Source organism: Neolamprologus multifasciatus, chromosome 20 (assembly GCF_963576455.1).
Source record: "Neolamprologus multifasciatus chromosome 20, fNeoMul1.2, whole genome shotgun sequence".
Taxonomy (NCBI): Eukaryota; Metazoa; Chordata; class Actinopteri; order Cichliformes; family Cichlidae; genus Neolamprologus; species Neolamprologus multifasciatus.
In genome coordinates this window covers 18,130,101-18,151,224 of record NC_140458.1, presented here as the reverse complement: position 1 = coordinate 18,151,224, position 21,124 = coordinate 18,130,101, and the positions used below count along the sequence as shown (strand labels likewise).

The 21,124-nt window shown below is 41.1% G+C and overlaps 1 protein-coding gene across 2 annotated transcripts in view; it reads left to right on the top strand.

Annotated features, from left to right (window-relative positions):
- Nucleotides 1–580: 580 nt before the first annotated feature.
- Nucleotides 581–21,124, top strand: part of LOC146494775 (ephrin type-B receptor 2-like) — an 80,587-nt gene continuing 60,043 nt past the window's right edge. Inside the window, exons 1-2 of one of the 2 annotated variants that reach the window (XM_085145066.1) lie at nt 581–907; nt 2,013–2,141. In XM_085145066.1, coding sequence (XP_085001192.1) covers nt 787–907; nt 2,013–2,141 — 250 coding nt within the window. In that variant the 5' untranslated portion in view covers nt 581–786. Of the gene's footprint in view, nt 908–1,761; nt 2,142–21,124 lie in introns of those variants that run through there. The other variant, XM_085145065.1, reaches the window with a different exon arrangement.

Below are 21,124 nucleotides of genomic sequence, written 5' to 3'. Positions count from 1 at the left end.
TACCATGTACTTTTCCAGCCTTTTGTTTCTTCTGTCCAAACTTTCTTGAGAGGTCTTGCTGCCATAAAGTTCCAAAAAATGTTTGAGGGTTCTGGTTCTGGATCAAGGGAGATCTTCCTTCCAGCCATCACCCTGTACTTGCTTGTAGGGGATCTTGTGACTTTTGGAGTTTACCTTACAGTAAAAACACCTTGAAACAGCTGCTGTTGTGAATTTGCTTTTGGTAATTCAACTAAATTGAAATTAATTAAATTGTTTGCAAATTATTCCACTCTGTTATTTCTTATTATTTGAAAGTCTTTCAGGAATGGGCTTCCTATAATGCCACCCTACCTCATGAGCCATAGAGGTTTTAGTTTTTGTTGCTTTGTTTTTAAAAATGATCCACCACTTTCTGCACTGGTCTGCTCGCTGGGACCCCAACAGTGAGAGCAGCCAAAGAAAGGCACCAGCTTTACTGACCCATAAGTCAAGATAGATTATTTCTGATTGGATCGCTGATGGTGTGTCTGACCTACAATCTGCTGCATTCTCATTGCTGTCTCCCTGGGCATAGGTTTCCATAGGAACAAGCCGTAGGCTCCTCTAATCTGTTGTTTTGCAGCTCTCACTCATCTGGAGGCAGGCTGGATTCCTTTTTGTCATGCCCATATTCTTCTGCTCTATTTCCTCACTGAGCTCTATCTCTTTTTCTCTCTTGCTTTACTGGCAGCGCTATCCCTTTCTCACTCTCTGTTTTTCCCTCTCCCTTAGTCTCTTTCATCCACTGCAGTCTTATCTTAGGGAATGTCTCAGACAGGTTGGCTGTGGAATCTCTATGGACATGATAGCAGTGCAGCTTGCAACAAAGCTATTATTGAGTTCTCAATGACAAAAGGACCAAATAAAACATGTCCTTTCAGTTCAGGTTTTATATCACCAGTTCACATCACAGTTGTGAACTGGTGACAGTTATTTTAGGATGCAACAAGCTAACACTGACTTAACAGTCCTAGGAAGGAGGAACTCATTTTAACATTAAGAAACCTCCAGGTAGACACAGGCTCAGGGAGAAACAGCCATCTTGGGGGTTAGGGCCAAGAAAGGAAAGAAAAGAAGGTTGAAGAGAAATGACAAACAGCAAACTAGAAAGAAAAAAACAGTACTGGAGTAGAGCTAGGTCTGACAACGACAATTAATAAGTGGGCCCACAACAATATCCTACAATAACATGATCGCCAATTTTATTTGCTCGTTAAAGTTGCTGTGAAATCATTTCTGAATAACATTCCTCAGTGTACAATTGTACAAAGACTTTCTGATGAGTTTCTCATCATCTCGGGATGAATAAAATATTATCAATCAATCAATCAATCTGCAATACACAATATCATTAAAAAAGAAGTCTAAATATCTACAATGAAACAAGGCTGAAAATCAGATTGGATGCTATATTCATTTCCTCAGTTTAAAACTTTTTTGGTGTTCTGTAGTGAATAAAATATCAGATCTGCAAATTAGCGCAGGAGTGCAGTGTTGCTACTTTTTGGGATGGGGTTGGTAATTGCTACTTTGCTAAAAACACTGGCTTCATTCCTTGAGTTATGTGTAGGTTAGTGTTAAGTGACGTAATAAAAATTGGCTTAGGTACAAAGATTGTGCTGACACTGAATGGTAAAGAAAGGTCTTTCAAAGCGTCTTCACTGGTAAATATAACATCTAATAATTTAGGTTAAAAATTAAAATAGGCAAGTGTAATAATAAATTTGAGTAAAAGCACTTTCCTCCGACGGAAATGCATATTAATGCCTATTCACAATTAACCCTGGTGGCCTTGTTTTAAAAAAGAAACAAAAAACCCAAACCCTTGTGTCCAGTCAGGCGCAGCCGATGTTCTGTGTTTTTCCGCTGCTTTTCTGCCCCCTCTTTTTTGGTTTCGCCCAACCTGGCCTGAACAGCAGCGCTTCAGCCTTTATCTTGGTGCCACTGATGATGATAAGGATGCTTCTCTCCATCTCTAAATGATTTCACAGGAAACCGACCACAGCTGTACGGCTGCGCGATGAATACACTGGCTTTTAACAGGCATAAGTCTGGAATATCTGTGATTATGGATATCTTGTACTTTCTATGGATGCTGCCGTCGGTGTGGGCTGTCGAAGGTAAGCTGGAATTCGACTCTTATCTGAATCTAAACGCTTGAACGGAGCCGAGCTGTGAGCGAAGGGACGACAAAGCGCCATCATTAATTTACAAAAAAAAAAAAAAAAAAAAGCCGACTATGCGTATTTTAACCTCATTTAAGGGAGCAGTCTAGAGGAAATCTCCGAGGTGCTGTTTGGATGGAGCTCTACAGCTTTCACTATACCGAGAAAGATTAAAGCTGCAAATATGTTGGTAGTCGAGACAGAATTTAATCAGCTTCTCTGGCCTTTATTCTTATCTGGCATCAAAGGCCATATACACAGTCTCATTTTCTCTATCCCTGTTGTTGTTATTATTACTGTTATTATTATATATCTTTAATTTAACTGACATTCCTTTTGCTGCAATCATTAAGTACAATATGTTTGGTCAGGCAAATACTTTCCAGTCCCACAACTTCAATTAATTGTTTCCCTATTTGTAAGTACAGTAAGGATAAGAAATATTTTATTCATCTAAAGGTTGACAAGATCAATTACATAAATACCCAGTTTTTCTCATCAAAAATTTATTTTAAAGAGGAAAAACAGTTAAAGTCAATGTAGGAGAGAAACCACTTTTATAAGAGAAAATAGTCTAGCCTGAGATAAGACAGGGTTGGCCTAGTCCACTGCAGGGGGACTTTATAAGTTTGCTCACTTGCCAATAAAATTAACAGTCTGTAATTGTTATGGTATTTTCATTTTCTTGCAGAGAGACAGAATATAAACTATACATAAAACTACAATTCAGCCAGAACTCATGCTCCCATGGGATTGACACTGTGCCCATGTGGCACCCAGATTACATTCAATTCAAATTTATTGATGTAGTCCCAAACCACAGCAACAGTCGCATCAATATCAATATTGTATATTGTACGATAAAGACCCTACAATAATACAGAGAGAAACCCCAACAATTATGACTCCCTTTGAGCAACACTGGGAAGGAAATCTCTGTGAAACACTGACCATTAAATGACAGAGCACAAGTTGATAAACTGCTGCACCTGTAAGAAAAAACACATACAGAAACAAACAGCGCCTGAAAGGAAATAAAAGAAAAAAAAAAACATAGATGCACAAACAAACAATCTTGTTGTGTTCTGAATGTGTGTGTCTGTCAACAAATATACTTGGTAATGAGGGTGAGAAGCTGCATCCACACCTCCCTGAATACAGAGGCAGACAGAGACCCAGGTGCACCCAGGTGCAGCCCCCATAGTACTGAAGACCCAAGGCCACACATCCAACTGCGTGCACATCCCAGGAGGAGAAGAAGGGACAACCCACATGGGGCCCTCATGGCCAAAGAGCAAGAGAACCAGAAGCAATGGTGGGCAGACTACTCTGACAGAGGCTGGCCAACTCAGCATAAGCTGAGTTAGGTACCCGAGCTGCCCAGCACCCAGCAAGTTTGCCAGTGAGTGTTTAAAGGATTCAATGAAGGCTTGAGAGAGTGTTGTGTTGTGATGAGATGAGATGAAACTGAATCGAGACATTGTAAAGTCATGGTTTGCTTGTTGATCAAATAACAGTAACACAGTAACGTGCAAATCCACTTATAACATCTGTGTAATGTGTTTTCTACATTTTTGGTTGATATTCTATCTCTCTCCATTAAAATTAAACTAGTATGAAAAAGTTAATTTCTTTGTAAGTGAGCAAACCTAAATAATACAGAAGGATTTAAATAATATAATAATTATAATTATTGTGATAATTTTATTCCCCACGCGAAGAACATCATGGGACTTCCAGCTGCCTGATCCTATAACACTATTACTAAGGAATGGCTCACAGTCATCTGATCAAGCTCTAACTATGAGCTTTATCAAAAAGGATAACGCTAAGCGTAATATTAAAATTAGAGACAATGTCTAACTCTCAAACATAAACATTCAATATTTCAGTCAGGTTTTAAAGCATTTCACAGTACAAAGTGTATAAACTTTTTTGGGATAATGTCAGTGTTGGAGCTGCCATCGTCCTCATTCAGCACAGTTGGTTGAGCTTGTTAATGAAGTGTGTTTGATGTGATGGGGGTGTGTTCTCATCCAGATGAGCGAAGATGGTGATGAGGTGTTTGGAAATGTTGTAAGTGGCTGAGTTTATACTGCTAACGATAGGTCTTCCAGGGACTCCTTCTTTGTGGCTCTTCAGAAGTTAACATGTGCAGGGTATAGGCTCCCCAAAGTAAAGTTAGTTTGTAGGGTGGTCAGTGGCTTTTCCCCTTTCAAGTGTTTGCAGATAGGCTTTCTTTAAGACTTTAAGTATTACTGTCACTGAGGACTGTGGCAATTTTGTTGTGATAACCAGCTGAGTTAAGAACAACAGTACACCTTCCCTTGTCAGCTTCTAGTAGGTTGATGCTGTGGTTTTCACTCAGGGATGTGAACACCTTACCTGAATGTTGAGGTTGGATGGAGGAACTTTTGCACTGGGCAGGGCAGGTTGCTCCACTTTAGGTTGTGTTAGTTTAGTAACCCTTGAGATGCTCCACCTTTTGTTATTAAAACTGAAGAAGCCTATTGAATGAAAGGTCTAAAGAAATCCAGTCCCCTTCTTTTTTTTCAAGCTCTTAAGACTACCATGGCCAGGATGACTGGGAACAGGCACAGACAATACAAAATACAAAACAAAACACAAAGAGCAGCTACCTAAACTTTACTTATTCGGTGTCTTGTTAACAGTGTCACATTCTGTACAACCCTGAATACTAGATACTTTCTTTAAAAATGAAAGCAAAAAAATGAAAAATGTTTGACCCCCTGGCATAACGCAAAAACACGTACCTTAAAGCAGATAACAGGAGTGGAGAGGAAATGGCCTTGCACTTCTATAGAAGATCTTCATTTGGTCTGAAAAAATAGTCTGTGACTCTTAAAAAAAAGCCATCCATAAAACTAGGACATCTTGCTATTTGTCACTGCTCAAGGATAACACAGATTGCTTTTCACCTCAGCAGCCAATCTGACAAAGAGTTGGAGCTCTGTTGAGCCAAGTATTCCTTTAATCTTAACTATGTCTGTGTAGGTACTCTGCAATCCAGGTCATGGTATTCTTGGGAGATTGAAGTCAGATCAAGATGAGAAACTCACTGTAATGACAAGCATTCATGAAAAAGATTCTCCGGTTTGTTGGTGTTAAGAAATTAGTTTGTACGTGATGACTTACATAGGAGGTTATATAATTGTTGGGGTTTTCTCTGTTTCCATGGTATTATTGTTGGGCCTTGTGGTGGAATTAAGGCACGACGGGACCACAGATCCATGTTTTGAGCCATCTTTATTTAACATTTGCATCACACCACCACAACCCCACACCAACCCCTGAGTCCCCGTGTTTTAACACGGTGGGCGTGATTGCGGATGCCGTGCAGGTGCATCTGTGGATTTATCTAAATATCAATAGTATCAATAATTCTGGCAGCAGTATCGGATCCATAATAGAATCAGTGCTTTAGTTTGTCTCCTCTTAAGGTAAGTGTGTTGCTCCACTCATCAATATAGCAGACATGTCTGTGCAAACGCCCCTTTTCTCATAAAGGCACACTTTGCTCAGCTCCCTACTTTCCTGTGTCTAGTTGTCCTGCTGTCATGTGACTCGTTGGCAATGAGTGAGTACACAGGTACTTCACAGGTGTGTACTAATTTTCACATCTGAATTTGTTACTAATTTACAAACAAACTCAGGGTTCTGTTGCCAGCAAAACAAACATTTAGCAAATTAAAGCAAATATTTAGTTACATGTTGCTTTATATTTTGTTATGTTGCAGATTAAGTCATTTGTGCATACTTACTTGGTCCTTTGTTTTCAGTTTTCATGTAGGTCAGGTGTGGGGTAAGGCCCGCCTGACATTTCCTGATTTTAAAGTACTGATAATGTCAGATGTGACATCAGCAGGGTAAACCAAGATGAGGGGTTTCTTCTACCATAGGAATGCTTCCTTTTGTGTGTTTCAAGATATAAAGGGATTTGTTGAATCTTTTTTTTTTCGTATATAGAGCCGTTTAGTTGTTACATGTGCTAATCAGAAGTGTGAGGAGCTTTTTGTAATCTTCAGTCATCTGTGTAGAGTTTTAGATTCCTCAGCGCAAGTTAGTGGTACTGGCTGGACTCATTCAAGGGAAATTTATAGCCCTATATATAATCAGTCTCTGCTTGATTAAAATGAGGGTGAGCTTTGTTACTGAATTCATGTACTTTTGAATTCGTTAATTAAGTTACATTGGGGGGGAGTTTTAAGTTTCACATATGAAATTCTCTGTAAATAAATGTCTCATCTCTCGGAAGCCTAAATGTCTGCTGAGTCTGCTTCCTACCACCTTCCTTGACGTTTGAGTCAGACTACTTCACAGGCTGAACACGCGTTAATGCATCATCATGATTAATGCAATGAAAACCTTTAACCCATCTAGAGCGCAGAATGGACAAACTTTGTACAAACTGGCCGAAATGCGTTGACAGTGACATTTCCGGCATTTTGAGTCATTCTGCGCCCTAGATGGGTTAATTACATTAAAAGTTTTCATCACATTAATCGACGGATTAATGCGCGTTAACGTTGACAGCTGTAATAAACTCACTTTCACCTTAGGTCTATACAGTCTATTATTATAGTTAAAGAGATCTGGTAGACTCAAAATGTAAAGTTCATGCATTCATTTACAGTGAAAGTTCAATGCTAAATGTAAGTGATGGAATAGCAGTCAGTTGTTCTCAAGGCTCAAGGAAATTCTACAAAGTATCTCTCCACTAGAAAATAGTCTCTCTATCTCTCTCAGTAAGTCACATCAGAAAGAGATCCAGGAATCCTGCACACATGAAAACAAACAGGTGAGGCAGAAGCATAAACAAACACCATGAGGAGTCAGGCAGGCCAACGGCATTGTTTCCTGCATAACAATCCAGCATCAAGTAAAGGTCTTCCTTCTCCTTAAGTCATGGGTGGGGAACTCCAGGCCTCAAGGGCCGCTCTTCTGCACGTTTTAGCTTTCACCTTGGGTCAACACCCCTGAATCAAATGATTAATTCATTACCAGGCCTCTGGAGAACTTCAAGACATGTTGAGGAGGTCATTTAGCCATTTAAATCAGCTGTGTTGGATCAAGGACACATCTAAAACCTGCAGGACACCAGCCCTTGAGGCCTGGAGTTCCCCCACCCCTGCCTTAAGTAGTAGCCAGTCTGATCACAGGAGAGTTAATCATAGGTGTGCTGGCCTAAAGGGTGGGTAGTGGAGGAGAAAGAGGAGGGACCCCCTTCCAATTATTTTTATTTGAAATGCTTTTTGTTTCTAAATTTCAACAAATGGCAATGCATATTCTATTTGAATTTATTCAACTCAATTTGTCGTCATTTGTTCAGGGGCTTCCCTTTTTCTTATTTTCTTGTAATAAGCTAGCTTGGCCACAGTGCTCTTTGCTGACATTTTAGAGAGACTTATCTAAGTCAATCAATATTCAGCAGCACAGTGCTCTTTCGCCTCTGGGAGAAGTGACAGAAAAACACTGAGCATTAAAACAGCTCATGACCTACTTTTTCACTTGCATATAACCTCAGTCCATTGGTTTAAATCAAACAGGAATGCCTGCTGCATCTGCCCCTCTCACGAACAGTCATGTGATTGACAGAGCAGCCAATGGGATCAGTGCAGTTTATGTACTATGCCCTCTATGAGATTTGAAGCTGACGACAAACCTAAATGAGACACTATATGGGTCCTATCTTGTGTGATCACTTTTTGTAATAATCAGCAAAGTCTTTGTTTTTAACATCATTTAACATATATCTGATTATGTCTCAAAAGTGATTATGGAGTCCTCACAGGGTGTGTGCCTGTTACTGTGCTCTAACAATAGCATATGTGAGTTGATCAGTTTTAATCATACAGTAGTAGAGATGGTGCACAGAGCAGTGCTCACATCTGCAAGTATCTCCTCTGATGGAACTGTGTTAGTGAGCTGGGGGAGTCATGCTCTTGGTTGGGTGGCTACCTGGAGTTTCTAGTTCAGTTACACTCCCCTCTTTTATCAGGGTTGGCTCATTTTGCTCATTATTCAATAGGACAGCGAATTTTTCCTTCCTACTGTTGCCAAAGTGTCAAAGTCTTGGGGATCATGTTTTCTGGCAAAACTGAGATGAACTTCAGGGATCTAGACTAACTTTTTGCCACGGTTGCAATGGTGCGCCTTACTTATTTTCTTAGGTGCACCAGCACAAAAGTTAGGTGCGCCCAAATTTTTCAACCACATCGCTTAACCCCACTGTTTTACATGTTCACATTTTTTTAACCGCTGTCCATACAGGCAATATTGATTTGTAAATGATTAACTAACAATCTTGTCAACACAAAGTTCTTTATTTGAAGCACATTTCTACAATAAAGATAAGTTACTGAAAAAGTGCTTGTGCTTAAAATGCGTTGGCACTCTTTGGTAATATTGTAGACAATGTTAAACATAACCTTCATCTCGGCCGCCTCTGACGACCTGTTTGCTGCTGCCTGCTGCTGAAAGGCAGTGGGGATAGGGGACATCTTTTCTCATTACCCACAGCTACATCCACTTCTGTCAGGCCTAGGCGTCTCACTAGGGCTGGGTATCATCACTGATTTCTATAATCCATTTGATTCCAATTAACAAACTCCCATTTCGATTAATTTTGCTTCAATTTTGACTCAGACAGTCAGAAATATTATAATTCTGATTGTTTATCAGTACTGACACTGTGAGACTTCATCAGAGGTGTGATCATCTCAGCAGATGCCTTTGTGTCAAAGTAACTGAGGATAAAATACAGAAAAACATGAGGGAGATTTTCCTGGCCTGGCTTTTTATAGCAGCCTTAAAAACATTCTGCAGTAGAAAAAAAATGGAAGAAAACCATGAAGCTCCATGCTGAAGTGAAGCAGAGCAAAGTTACAGAGGTTTGATTAAAGACACAGCCAAGCATTTTACAATTTGGCATAATTTTAAAAAGTTTAAATTTCTGCGCTATTAAACAGCAGAAATGAGGCCTTCTTGTTGAGGTCATTTTTGGGGGAAAAAAACACAACAACAAAAATATATAGACAGCACTGTACATGACTTGTGCGTAATAAGCAAACGAATAATGCAGAAAACAGAGATTTGAGGAAACTGCTCTTGAAGTACACTGGGGGGGGGGGGGGGGGGAGCTCTACATGAAGTGTGATTTTTATCTTGGTGGAAGCAAAACAGCAAAAGTAAGAGGGAATTCATGACGATGTTCTTCTTTTGCTGCTGGTTCAGTGAATTTTGGTTGGAGAGACACAAAACCTGCAGCATCGGAATCTAGCACAAAAAAGAAGTAAACACAAAGTGCGGACCTGACGCATCAGAATCTGTGAGCTGTCGGCTTTCAGCCCCGACGGCGGGTCCGTGTACGTGCCGTTGCACACACCAGACATTATGATACTGTGTGTATTTTTTATAACAGTGACATGGTTGTATTTACCTTAAAATAGTCGTCAGTCGCGGTAAACCAGCAAAAAACTCGAGCCGCCGGGCTACATAAAAAGTGTAGAGGGGCGTGTTTGCGGTCACGTCCAGCGGGTGTGTGGGCGGGAGCGTTACACAGTCGCTCCACCTCAAGTCACTACTGCGCAGACTCTGGCTCCAAATTTGCAAGATGGCAGCCTCCACAAGCGGGATATTTTGGCTTCATTTTTGCACAATGGTAGGAGGCGTGGTCGCGTCGTCCATCTTTTCTACAGTCAATGATTTGAACAGGGGGAACAAATCGTGGCAGGATGAGCCTGATATTATTTGTATCCCGCTGTAACTTTACTGTATAAAGAGCTAACATCTCCAAAATGTCAGGAGTAGTTAGTCATTACAACAAGTGTTTGTGTACTAAAAATCAAGAATGTGCGATACTGTTTGTCCGTGATTTGAAGAGCCCAGCGCTGCTCCCGACGAAAGGGAAAACCAATTCTTCAGGGGAGACCTACCTTGGCACTTGTGCAGGTGAAGCCAAAGGGAAGATATGCTTCACTATATTTTCTACTCTTTGGCTTAGAATGAAGTTGGTTTGGAAACACATTTAGCTATGCTTCATCTCCTGCTGAAGCATAGCTATGTTAAATTTGCTAAAAGCATAGCAAATTTGCGTTTGTGGAGGTGCCCTGTGCTAGTAGTGTCCAAGCATTGTTTTGTTTTTTTTTTGTTTTTTTTCCTTTTCACCCCCCCGGGGGGGCGGGCCCCACACTTTGGGAAGGTCTGGTTCAGACCATGATAAGGGCATAATGTGTGTCTGTTGTTGACCACACGGAGACTGTCAGAGTTACGGAGACTTTGTACTCAAGATTTTTTTTTATACTAATATGTACACCATATTACTATCAGTGAAGTAAATGGGTTATCATAGGTACTTGGTGTTTGCTCTCACTGTGGTATTGTATCGCTTTCTGTTCCTGTTACCATGCACAGTGTTGATTTGTGTAGCTTAATCTGTGTAGCTCAATTTCAAAATTAACTGTGACTTTCCTACTGTAACCTTCATGTGCTTTATCAGAGCACAACTTTCTTGAACCATCAGCAAATTATAGTCTTACTATTCAGTTATTGTGTCACTAGCAGTATAGCTTGTGGTTCTCCTGTTCAGTGTATCAAATCTTTAGTTACTCCTGAGCTTCTTTTAGCAAAGCTTGTTTGTAGCTTTGGAGACAGGGCTTAGAGAACTGACAACTGATGGCGCAGATGACGTTTTGTAGAGAGGACCCAAATGCAGACACTTGGAGACTAGACTAATCTTAACAAAAGCAAGCCATTTAGCATACAAAAATACAAAACAAAAGGCAATTTTCATTAACAGAAAACTAAACTGGGAAACCACTAGTACATAGAACATGAGCAAGGGAAAGAATTGACATTCCGGCAAAAGACAAGGCGAGACTGAGACTATGTATATATATATATAGAAAAGTGATTAGGAGAAGAGGAGACACATGAGAACAAAGACATAATGAGACAGTGGAAATGAAACAGAAAACAATGCACATGAAACAAGGACTATCAAAATAAGACAGGAAACACAGAAACAAAACCCGGCCTTAAGACACACACACTTGAGTGAGAGCAAGGGAGTAAGAGAGCGGGAGCAAGATGGAGACGAGACAGAAACTTGACATTTGTAACCAGACATGACTACACAGGGGACGCTGGGGAGAACACACAGAGGTGAGACTAAAACAGAGTGAAATAAGGGAAAGGACTAAGAACTAGGATCACAAGTCACCAAACTCAGACGCTATCAAAACTGAATATTAGAATCACATAATTCCTAAAGAATCAATAAGAAATACCAGACACTGGTTCAAAAAAACCCAGGACCACACCCCTTGGTTTGGGCCAAAGTAGATTAGCTCTGGTTAGATGGCCCCAGCAGGTTCTGCCAAGCTGCTGGCACATCAGCTCATCTGGGTGACTGACTGTTAGGAGGTGTTGGCCTAAACAGATCCCCCCAATACACCACCATCCAAGGAAAAAAATGGTTATTAGGGACTGTTCTTAATAACAGGAACCTACAGACTCTAGCAACGATAGTTGATTGTATTCCAGGCGCAGGCACACAGAATTGGAAACTGCTGGCTAAGAGTAAGGGTAGATTTGGTAAGATCATAAGTCACGTCAGAAGTAATGGCACCTGGTTGCATCAGTTGGAAGTTACTAAAATTAATACTGAGTTGGTATGTAATTTTGCTAAAAAATGTTGGACTTATGTTTCTCTTATCACATCTCTAGTTGGACCAGTAGTGACTTATTAAGCTGGACAGTAGCGGTTTTTGATACGGGCGACACGGGCAGTTGCCCGGGGCGGCATCATGGTGGGGAGTGGCATCATGGGCATCGGCAAAAAAATAAATAAAAATTGCTTGTACTCATGCTGCCCCGACATCATGCCAGTGCATTTTGGGAATGTTGTAGGCACCAATCGGTTTTCTATCGCCCATTTGCTGGGAGTAAGGGCGCCCTCCGTTTGCGAGGTGCGCCTGCGTCTTGCGGCACAGGGAGGAGAGGGAGGGGCAGGGGGATTCTCTGGCTGGCTGGAGCGGCATCTAAAAACCAACTCGCAAAATAAAAGAAAATAAAAACAAAACAACAAACACGTAAACACCAGACATTATGATACTGACTTATAATTTGCACTGATGTTTTTTCGAAATTCTATACGTGAAAAGTGAGCGCGAGAGCCTTTGGTGCACCTGCATGCTGCTGAAGTCAAAGTAAACTTTATTGTCATCTCCACTACATACAGTACAGTATCTAGAGAGACGAGAGAACGAGGCTCCAGTTACAACAGTGCAAGTAAACAAACAATAAATATAAGAAGAGGGAGACCTGCTGCTTCCAAATAGAGCACATTTCATTCATAATGTTGTAAACCCAAGCCCATTATGTATTCATGATTTGAATCCTGGGTTGTGCAAAATCCCAGACATAAACCCTAGACAAAGCGAATCTGTGAAATAAGGTGTAGGTCTATTAGGTTATGATTCTCGGATTGGGGGATGGGTGTTCATACTGGAGTGCAAAATTAAAACCAAGATGGACAAGAAAAGTTCAACGCCATCAGGTCCTCAGTTTAGAAAAAAGAGAAAAGAAGAGGAGGAGAAACGAGCAAAAGATACAGGTAAGCAGATGTGTCATTGGATCATGGCAGGTCATGTATCCTGAAACAATCAGAATCAGAATACTTTACTAATCCCTAAGGAAATTATGTGGGTTACAGTTGCTCCAAGAAGAAATGGTAAAAATAGTAACAGTAACAGACTAAACTCCAAACAATACATTATGTTACAGATTGTAATATTAATTAGTCAGTGTTAAATGTTGTCAAATTGTTGATTTGTCCTGTTCTCATTGTATGATGAATTATGATGGCTGTCCGGTAGCCGTTTGCATACTATGCATACTCTCTCTTCATATGTGTATGTGTGTGTGTGTGTGTTTCTCTGGTGAAATTCAGTATGGTTCCGACAACAGTTTTATTTTAATGTACAATCCTTAAAATGTTTTATGTGTGTGTGTGTGTGTGTGCGTCGGGAGGGGGGGGGGGGGGGGGGAGGAGGGCAGAGGGAGTGTTCGCCCAGGGCACCAAACAGGCTAGGACCACCACTGAAGCTGGATGTTATCCTAACCCTTCAAAGACAGAAAGAAAGAGCTTGTTCCTGAAAGATGCAACTTTGTGTGTTTCAGTGATATTAGGGTCATTATGGTAATCCCAGAAATGGTATCACTGCAGCAATGCAAGGACAAAGGTTGGCTGGGAGTAGATCACAAAGTGAGTAGGTGTGAGGGAGCAGTAAACAAAAAATTTGATCAGGCATTGGGGTTTACTGTGTGGGTTTTTTTTTTTCATAACTTCATTTTTGCTGTGTTGTTTTCTCTGTTATTTGCAGAGAATTGGATGTGGTGCCCTACCTGGGATTACCGTAATGATCCTAATATCACCGAAAAAGCGTAGACTTGATGCTTTTAGAAGCCAGTGGACGTTTTGATTGCACCAATGGGTCAAGGTCGTTTTACCTAAAAGTTTAAACTTAAACTGGTTTTAATGGGTTAAACCACAGGCTGTCTGAGTGGTGTCCAAAATTCAATGTGGGCGTGATAGATAATTAGAAAACTTTCTGCAGAAAACCTGTCTTTGTTAGGAGCGTTGATATCCATCCCACTTTAGATGGAACCTCTCATTTCTAGAAATCTGGAAGAATTTGTGACTATCCTGAGTTGAAACCAGGAATCGTGTATGCCAGTCTCTTACTGTTGCTGTCTCCTCCTGTCATCCCCAAAAACCCCTTTGCCATAGAGATTGGTTCTGCTCTCAGACCCGAAACAAACAAACCAGAACAACCCCCCCCCCCCTCCAAAAAGACAAAAAACAAATTAAGTATAAAAAGCATGTAAGCTGGAGAAAAAATTGCATTTCACTCATGTAGAAGACCTCTGGCCTCTGACAAAGTAGCTAGTTTATATTTTTTAGAAAAAGCCCTCCATAAATTTCCGACAATTCTGTCACTGATCTATGAAAACAGCAATAAGCCCAGATTTCTTGTCTGGGCTGACAAAGAGTCAGAACTCTGTTGGCAAACAAAGCCATTGCCAAAATTGGTCATATCTTGGCATGTGTACGCTGTGTTCTTAAAAAGAATTGTGGAAACTGGCCAAGTGGAGAAAAGAAGAAGAAGTGAAAGGCTTAAAAACTATCTGCAACAGATGAATGGGATCTGAAAGTCACATGCTCTGTCAAAGACCTGACACTGGACCTGAGAGATGCATCTGGCACCTCCATCTACTGTTTGCCTTATAAGAAATGGTCTCAGTGAAAGAGTGACTGTGAAGAAGCCATTAACAAAGAAGGGGAACAAGGAAAAACGTATGAGTTTTGACAATTTGCAAAAGACTGAAAGTCAGTGGCATCTCGTCTAATGGAGTGATAAATCCAGATTTTAAATTTGTTGTTCAAATCATTGGAAGAGGAGGTCAGGCAAGAAGCACAACAGTGAATGTCCACAGCCATCAGGAAAACACAGTGGAGGCGGTATTTCAGCCAGTGGTTTGGGGGATCTTTTCAAAACTAATAACTAATGAACTAATTATGAACATAGAAAAGTACCATCAGATTGTGATCCACAATGCAATACCATCTTGAACGCCAATGGTTGCACACTGCAGAATTATTTTTAATTCAGTCACACTGGAGGGTTTTCAAACATGAACACTCTCTTTAACTTCGTGCCAAAGCATTTCAACTGGACTCCAAAAAGTTTGGGGATTTTATTTGATTTTCTAAGACATTAAGAGGCAAACCTGCTGGTATTTTTAAGATCACTATCCTGCTGCACAATTCAAGCACACGTGAGCTTCAGCGCAAGAACTGATGGCTGGAAATTCTGCTTGAGAATGTTCGGGTAGAGAGCAGATGTCATGGTTCCATCAATTATGGAAAGTCATCCAGTTCCTGAAGCAGAAAAGCAGCCCAGATGATCACACTAACACTGCCATGTTTGACTGTTGGTATGACATTCTTTTTATGAAATGCTGTGTTAGTTTTACACCAGATGTAACAGGAGTCAAACCTTCAAAAAAGTTATGTTTTTGTCACATCCATCCATAGAGTATTCTTGGGGATCATCAAGATATTTTTGGGGGGCTAATGTGAGATGAGTCTTGTTGTTGGGATGAGTTGGGATGAGATGAGTGCTGTTTTTGGTCAGCAGTTTTGGAACTGTCCTATGGACACAATTTTTGCCTCTCTCTTATACCAATGCCAAAGTCTTCTCCTAAAAAAAAAAATTATCTCTCGCCCCTGCGGGCGGTCTTTCTTTCAAGCTTGGGTCCTCTACCAGAGGCCTGGGAGCTTGAGGGTCCTGCGCAATATTTTAAGACTGTGCTCTTCTGGACAGAGATCTTAAATGTTGTTGCTGGGATCTGCTGGAGCCACACACCTAGTTCTCTGATTACCACTGGGACCACTGTTACGTTCACCCTCCACATCTTCTCGAGTTCTTCTCTGAGCCCTGCTTCTTTTTTTCCTAATGTTGCTGTCATTCAGTATTGCTACTTCTATTACTATGGCTGTCTTCTTCTGCTTGTCTACCACCACTATGTCTGGTTGGTTAGCCACCACCATTTTCTCGGTCTGTACCTGGAAGTCCCACAGGATCTGAGCTCTGTCATTCTCCACCACCTTATGGGGCGTGTTCCATTTTGACCTTGGGATTTCCAGGCCATACTCAGCACAGATGTTTCTGTATACTATGCCGGCCACTTGGTCATGGCGTTCCATGTATGTCATGCCTGCTAGCATCTTGCAATTCAATTTTTCAGTTCAATTCAATTTTATTTATATAGCGCCAAATCACAACACCAGTTGCCTCAAGGCACTTTATATTGTGCCTTTTCGCTGGTACATACCATGGAGTGGTGTGGCCGTTCATGTTGGTTTCTCCACTTTCTTGGGTTTCTGCTGCCTGAGGTATTCATTCATATATTCATCTTCGTGATGTATTCGTGGATGTTTGTTGTCTCATCCTGGACTGTGCTACTGATGCCTACTAGTCCCTGGCCTCCTTCCTTCCGCTTAGCGTACAGCCTTAGGGTCTTCTTGTGTTGATGTCGGTGGCTTCTATCTCCTCTTCGGCCAGCTTATTATCCGAGCAGGGTACCTGATCATGGGCAGGGCGTAGGTGTTGATAGCCCGGATCTTGTTCTTACCCTTCAGCTGACTCCTCAGGACTTGTCTGACCCTCTGCAGGTACTTGGTGGTTGCAGCTTTTCTAGCGGCCTCTTCATGGTTCCCTGTGGGATCCCCAGGTACTTGTAGCTGCGCTCTATGTCCGCAGTTTTGCCTTCTGGTAGTTTAATCCTTAAATCTGACTACTTTCTCTCTCTTTGTTATCATCCGACTACACTTCTCCAGTCCGAACGACATTCCGATGTCATTGCTGTATATCCTGATGGTGTGGATCAGTGAATCAATGTCTCGTTCACTCTTGGCATACAGCTTGATGTCATCAGGATCCATGTCCTCTACATTGCTCCATTCCGTAATTGGTATCCGTAGCCAGTCTTGTCAATGGTCTCACTGAGGAGGTTCAGGACTATGCAGAACAGCAGTGAGGACAGAGCATCTCCTTGGTAGCTATTCTGGGTGTGTCTCATCAGCTAGCAGCTGGTTGATTTGTACTGCCAGATGCTTGTGGAGTGCAGTCAGCTTTTTCAGCCAGTAAGCGTGAATCATGTCAGGGCCTGGTGCTGTCCAACTCTTCATATATATATATATATATATATATATATATATATATATATATATATATATATATATATATATATATTTCCCAGAAATTAGGAATTTGGGTATGAAGACACATAAGTGTGAAAGCTGGTAAGCAGCATGGCAGGCAGTGCTGGGAGCAAAGTGAATTTTAGTGAATTTTATTCAGGTATCCCTGTGGGTTTAATCCAGCATGACATGTAGAGCGTTGTGAAGCCTGCAAGGATTATTTTTGCTGTCCTTAGTTGGCCCACTCTCTCCTCCTCTTTGCCCTACTTTTCATTGATTCATGAAGCAAAGGCAGAACGAGAGATCTCTCTATATATGTATTGCAGGATTGCAGTGACAGATGGAGACAGTGAAATGGCAGAGAGCCATTATTGTACAGAAAGACAGTGCATTCTACAATAAATGTTAAGAAGGTGCATCAAAGCAAGGGTTTAGTAAAACAAAAAAATTGCCATTAATAAGAGTAATTCACAGAGATGATACATCTCAGAGAAAACAATTAGTTACCCTTCGTTCTAATTTAAACAGGATGTAACTAGATTGAATATGCAGTAGTTCCAGCATATTGTAGTCACTTAGTTGCATTCAAGCTGCTGAGACTGAGCTGCCATAGTGAGTGTCTAGTCACGAAATGAGGGCAACATATACTAATGCACCCCCACCCTCACAAACCCATGATGTCCCCATTTCCCCTGTCTATTTCCATCTCCCATCAGAAGCTCCAGCCCATGCTAGCCTGTATTTAAATGCTCTATTGCAGCACTGTTCTTCACAATTAACAAACATGTTAAATTGTGACTTCTTTCTCTCTAATTTTGAAAGAAGGTTTGCCAGTTATGAAAGAGGCTGTCAGACTGACACAATTTGATTCAAGCAGGAGATACAATGGCAAATTCAAAGAGCCACTATAGATGAAATAGTCTAATCTTTTCTCTTATTTTCATACTTTTCATAGTTGTTATATTATTTTAGCTATGGTGATCCTAATTCACTAGTTTAAAAACTATATAAAATTAGGCTGTGTAGAGCTGAAGGGAACTATAGCTTTGTTACAATTCAAATTTATTACTGAGTAATAACAGTCTTTTGAAGTTGTTCAGTGAATACAAATTTGTGGAACTTTAAATTTAAATTTCAGCAGCTTTTGAATGTTTTGCTTATACCGATATCGGGTAACATGTGGCAAATGTTTTTGCTTTATTGAAGGTTACAAATGATCTTCTTATGGCCTCTGACAGTGGACTCATCTCTGTGCTTGTCCTTCTTGACCTTAGTGCAGCATTCGATACTGTTGACCATAATATTCTATTAGAGCGATTAGAACATGCTGTAGGTATTACAGGTATTGCACTGCAGTGGTTTGTATCATATCTATCTAATAGACTCCAATTTGTGCATGTAAATGGAGAGTCCTCTTCACACACTGAGGTTAATTATGGAGTTCCACAGGGTTCGGTGCTAGGACCAATTCTGTTTACATTATACATGCTTCCCCTAGGCAGCATCATTAGAAGACATAGCATACATTTTCACTGCTATGCAGATGACACCCAGCTCTATCTGTCCATGAAGCCAGATAACACACACCAATTAGTTAAACTGCAGGAATGTCTTAAAGACATAAAGACTTGGATGGCCACTAACTTTCTGCTTCTTAACTCAGATAAAACTGAGGTCATTGTACTCGACGCTGAAAAGCTTAGAAATATGGTATCTAACCAGATTCTTACTCTGGATGGCATTACCTTGGCCTCCAGTAACACTGTGAGGAACCTTGGAGTCATTTTTGACCAGGATATGTCCTTCAACGCACATATTAAACAAATATGTAAGACTGCGTTCTTCCATTTGCGCAACATCTCTAAAATTAGAAATATCCTGTCTCAGAGTGACGCTGAAAAACTAGTTCATGCATTTATTACTTCCAGGCTAGACTACTGCAATTCATTATTATCAGGATGTCCAAAAAACTCACCGAAAAGCCTTCAGTTAATCCAAAATGCTGCAGCAAGAGTACTGACAGGGACTAGAAAGAGAGAGCATATTTCTCCTGTTTTGGCTTCCCTTCATTGGCTTCCTGTTAAATCCAGAATTGAATTCAAAATCCTGCTCCTCACATACAAGGTCTTAAATAATCAGGCCCCATCTTATCTTAATGACCTTGTAGTACCATATCACCCTATTAGAGCACTTCGCTCTCGCTCTGCAGGCCTACTTGTTGTTCCTAGAGTATTTAAAAGTAGAATGGGAGGGAGAGCCTTCAGTTTTTCAGGCCCCTCTTCTGTGGAACCAGCTTCCAGTTTGGATTCAGGAGACAGACACTATCTCTACTTTTAAGATTAGGCTTAAAACCTTCCTTTTTGCTAAAGCATATAGTTAGGGCTGGACCAGGTGACCCTGAATCCTCCCTTAGTTATGCTGCAATAGATGTAGGCTGCCGGGGGATTCCCATGATGCACTGAGTTTTTCCTTTCCAGTCACCTTTCTCACTCACTATGTATTAACAGACCTCTCTGTATTGAATCGTATCTGTTATTAATCTCTGTCTCTCTTCCACAGCATGTCTTTATCCTGTCTTCCTTCTCTCACCCCAACCGGTCGCAGCAGATGGCCGCCCCTCCCTGAGCCTGGTTCTGCCGGAGGTTTCTTCCTGTTAAAAGGGAGTTTTTCCTTCCCACTGTCGCCAAAGTGCTTGCTCATAGGGGGTCATATGATTGTTGGGCTTTTCTCTGTATCTATGAAGCGCCTTGAGGCGACATTTGTTGTGATTTGGCGCTATATAAATAAAATTGAATTGAATATTGAAATTGAATTGAAAATGTGTGTGTCTTTAACACTGCAGATTGTGTCAGTGGTGCAACACAGAGATACAGCCAGAGCTTAAAGCAGTTTTCTATTAGTAACTATTTGGATCGACTCTCCACGGTTCGTGACAGTTTACAGGGTTTTCCATTAGGTCAGGGATGGGGGAACTCAAGGGCCAGTGTCCTACAGGTTTTAGATGTGTTCTTGATCTAACACAGCTGATTTAAATGGCTACATTACCTCCTCAACATGTCTTGAAGATCTTCAGAGGCCTGGTAACGAACTAGTCATTTGATTCAGGTGTGTTGACCCAGGGTGATATCTAAAATCTGCAGGACACCGGCCCTTGAGGCCTGGAGTTCCCCACCCCAGGTGGTACCAGGTGGTACCAGGTACTAAAATAGTACCTGCTCACCCGGGAGAAAAAAAAAGAAGGAAAAGGCTGCAATAAACAACTCAGTGGTCCCTGAGCCTGACGAAAAGCCACCGAGCAGCAGGTATATCGTGGCCTCGACGTCCACCTTTGTGCTGTTCGTGTCACATATAGGGATGGGTATCGTTTACGTTTTATCTGATACCAGTACCAAACCGGTACTTTTGAAACGGTGCCGGTGCTTAAACGGTGCTCGAACTGGTGCTTGAACCGGTGCTTAAAGAATGGAGAACACAAAATTGGTCCAAAAACCTCTCATGTTCAGCTGTTTTTTTGTAAAAAGATAACAATGTTAGCCTTTTCTGCAGCTATAGGGGATTTGTGGCATCACTCTTGGCTGGAAGCAGTGCTTAAACAATAGAAAAAACACAAACTTTGTCCAAAAACCTCTCATGTTTAGATGTTTTCCACTTTTTCTTTGGTCATTTTAGCCTTTTTGGCAAGGGTGAAGGGAGTATCTGCCATCAAACAAGAAGACACGGTCACGTTGCTATAAAGACGACCACACATATTAGGTCGTACACCATTATAATGGAAAACCTGTTGATCTGAGTTGAGTTGTGGTGAGTCGATCCGAGGCTCTACTAACGGAAAAGGGGCTTTTACTCTTCTCCACCCTTCTTGGCTGAGTCTGTGGGAATTGGTTGCAGCTCAGCGCTCATGGCCTCTATTCTTCCTATTTAGCGGCGGCTGTGACACCTGGCTTGCCGCTTCTTCCCAACTCCTCATTAATCACTATTGATACTAATAAAAAGCGAGCAGCCAGAAAATGGGACATTTGAATGCAACACTGGGTGCTTACATTTTAATCTGACGCTGGACAAATACAAGACTTATTCTTCTTTTCTTTCTTTTTCTTTTCTTTTGAACAATTAAAATTTCAAACAAAAACAAACACAGGAAATGGAAAGC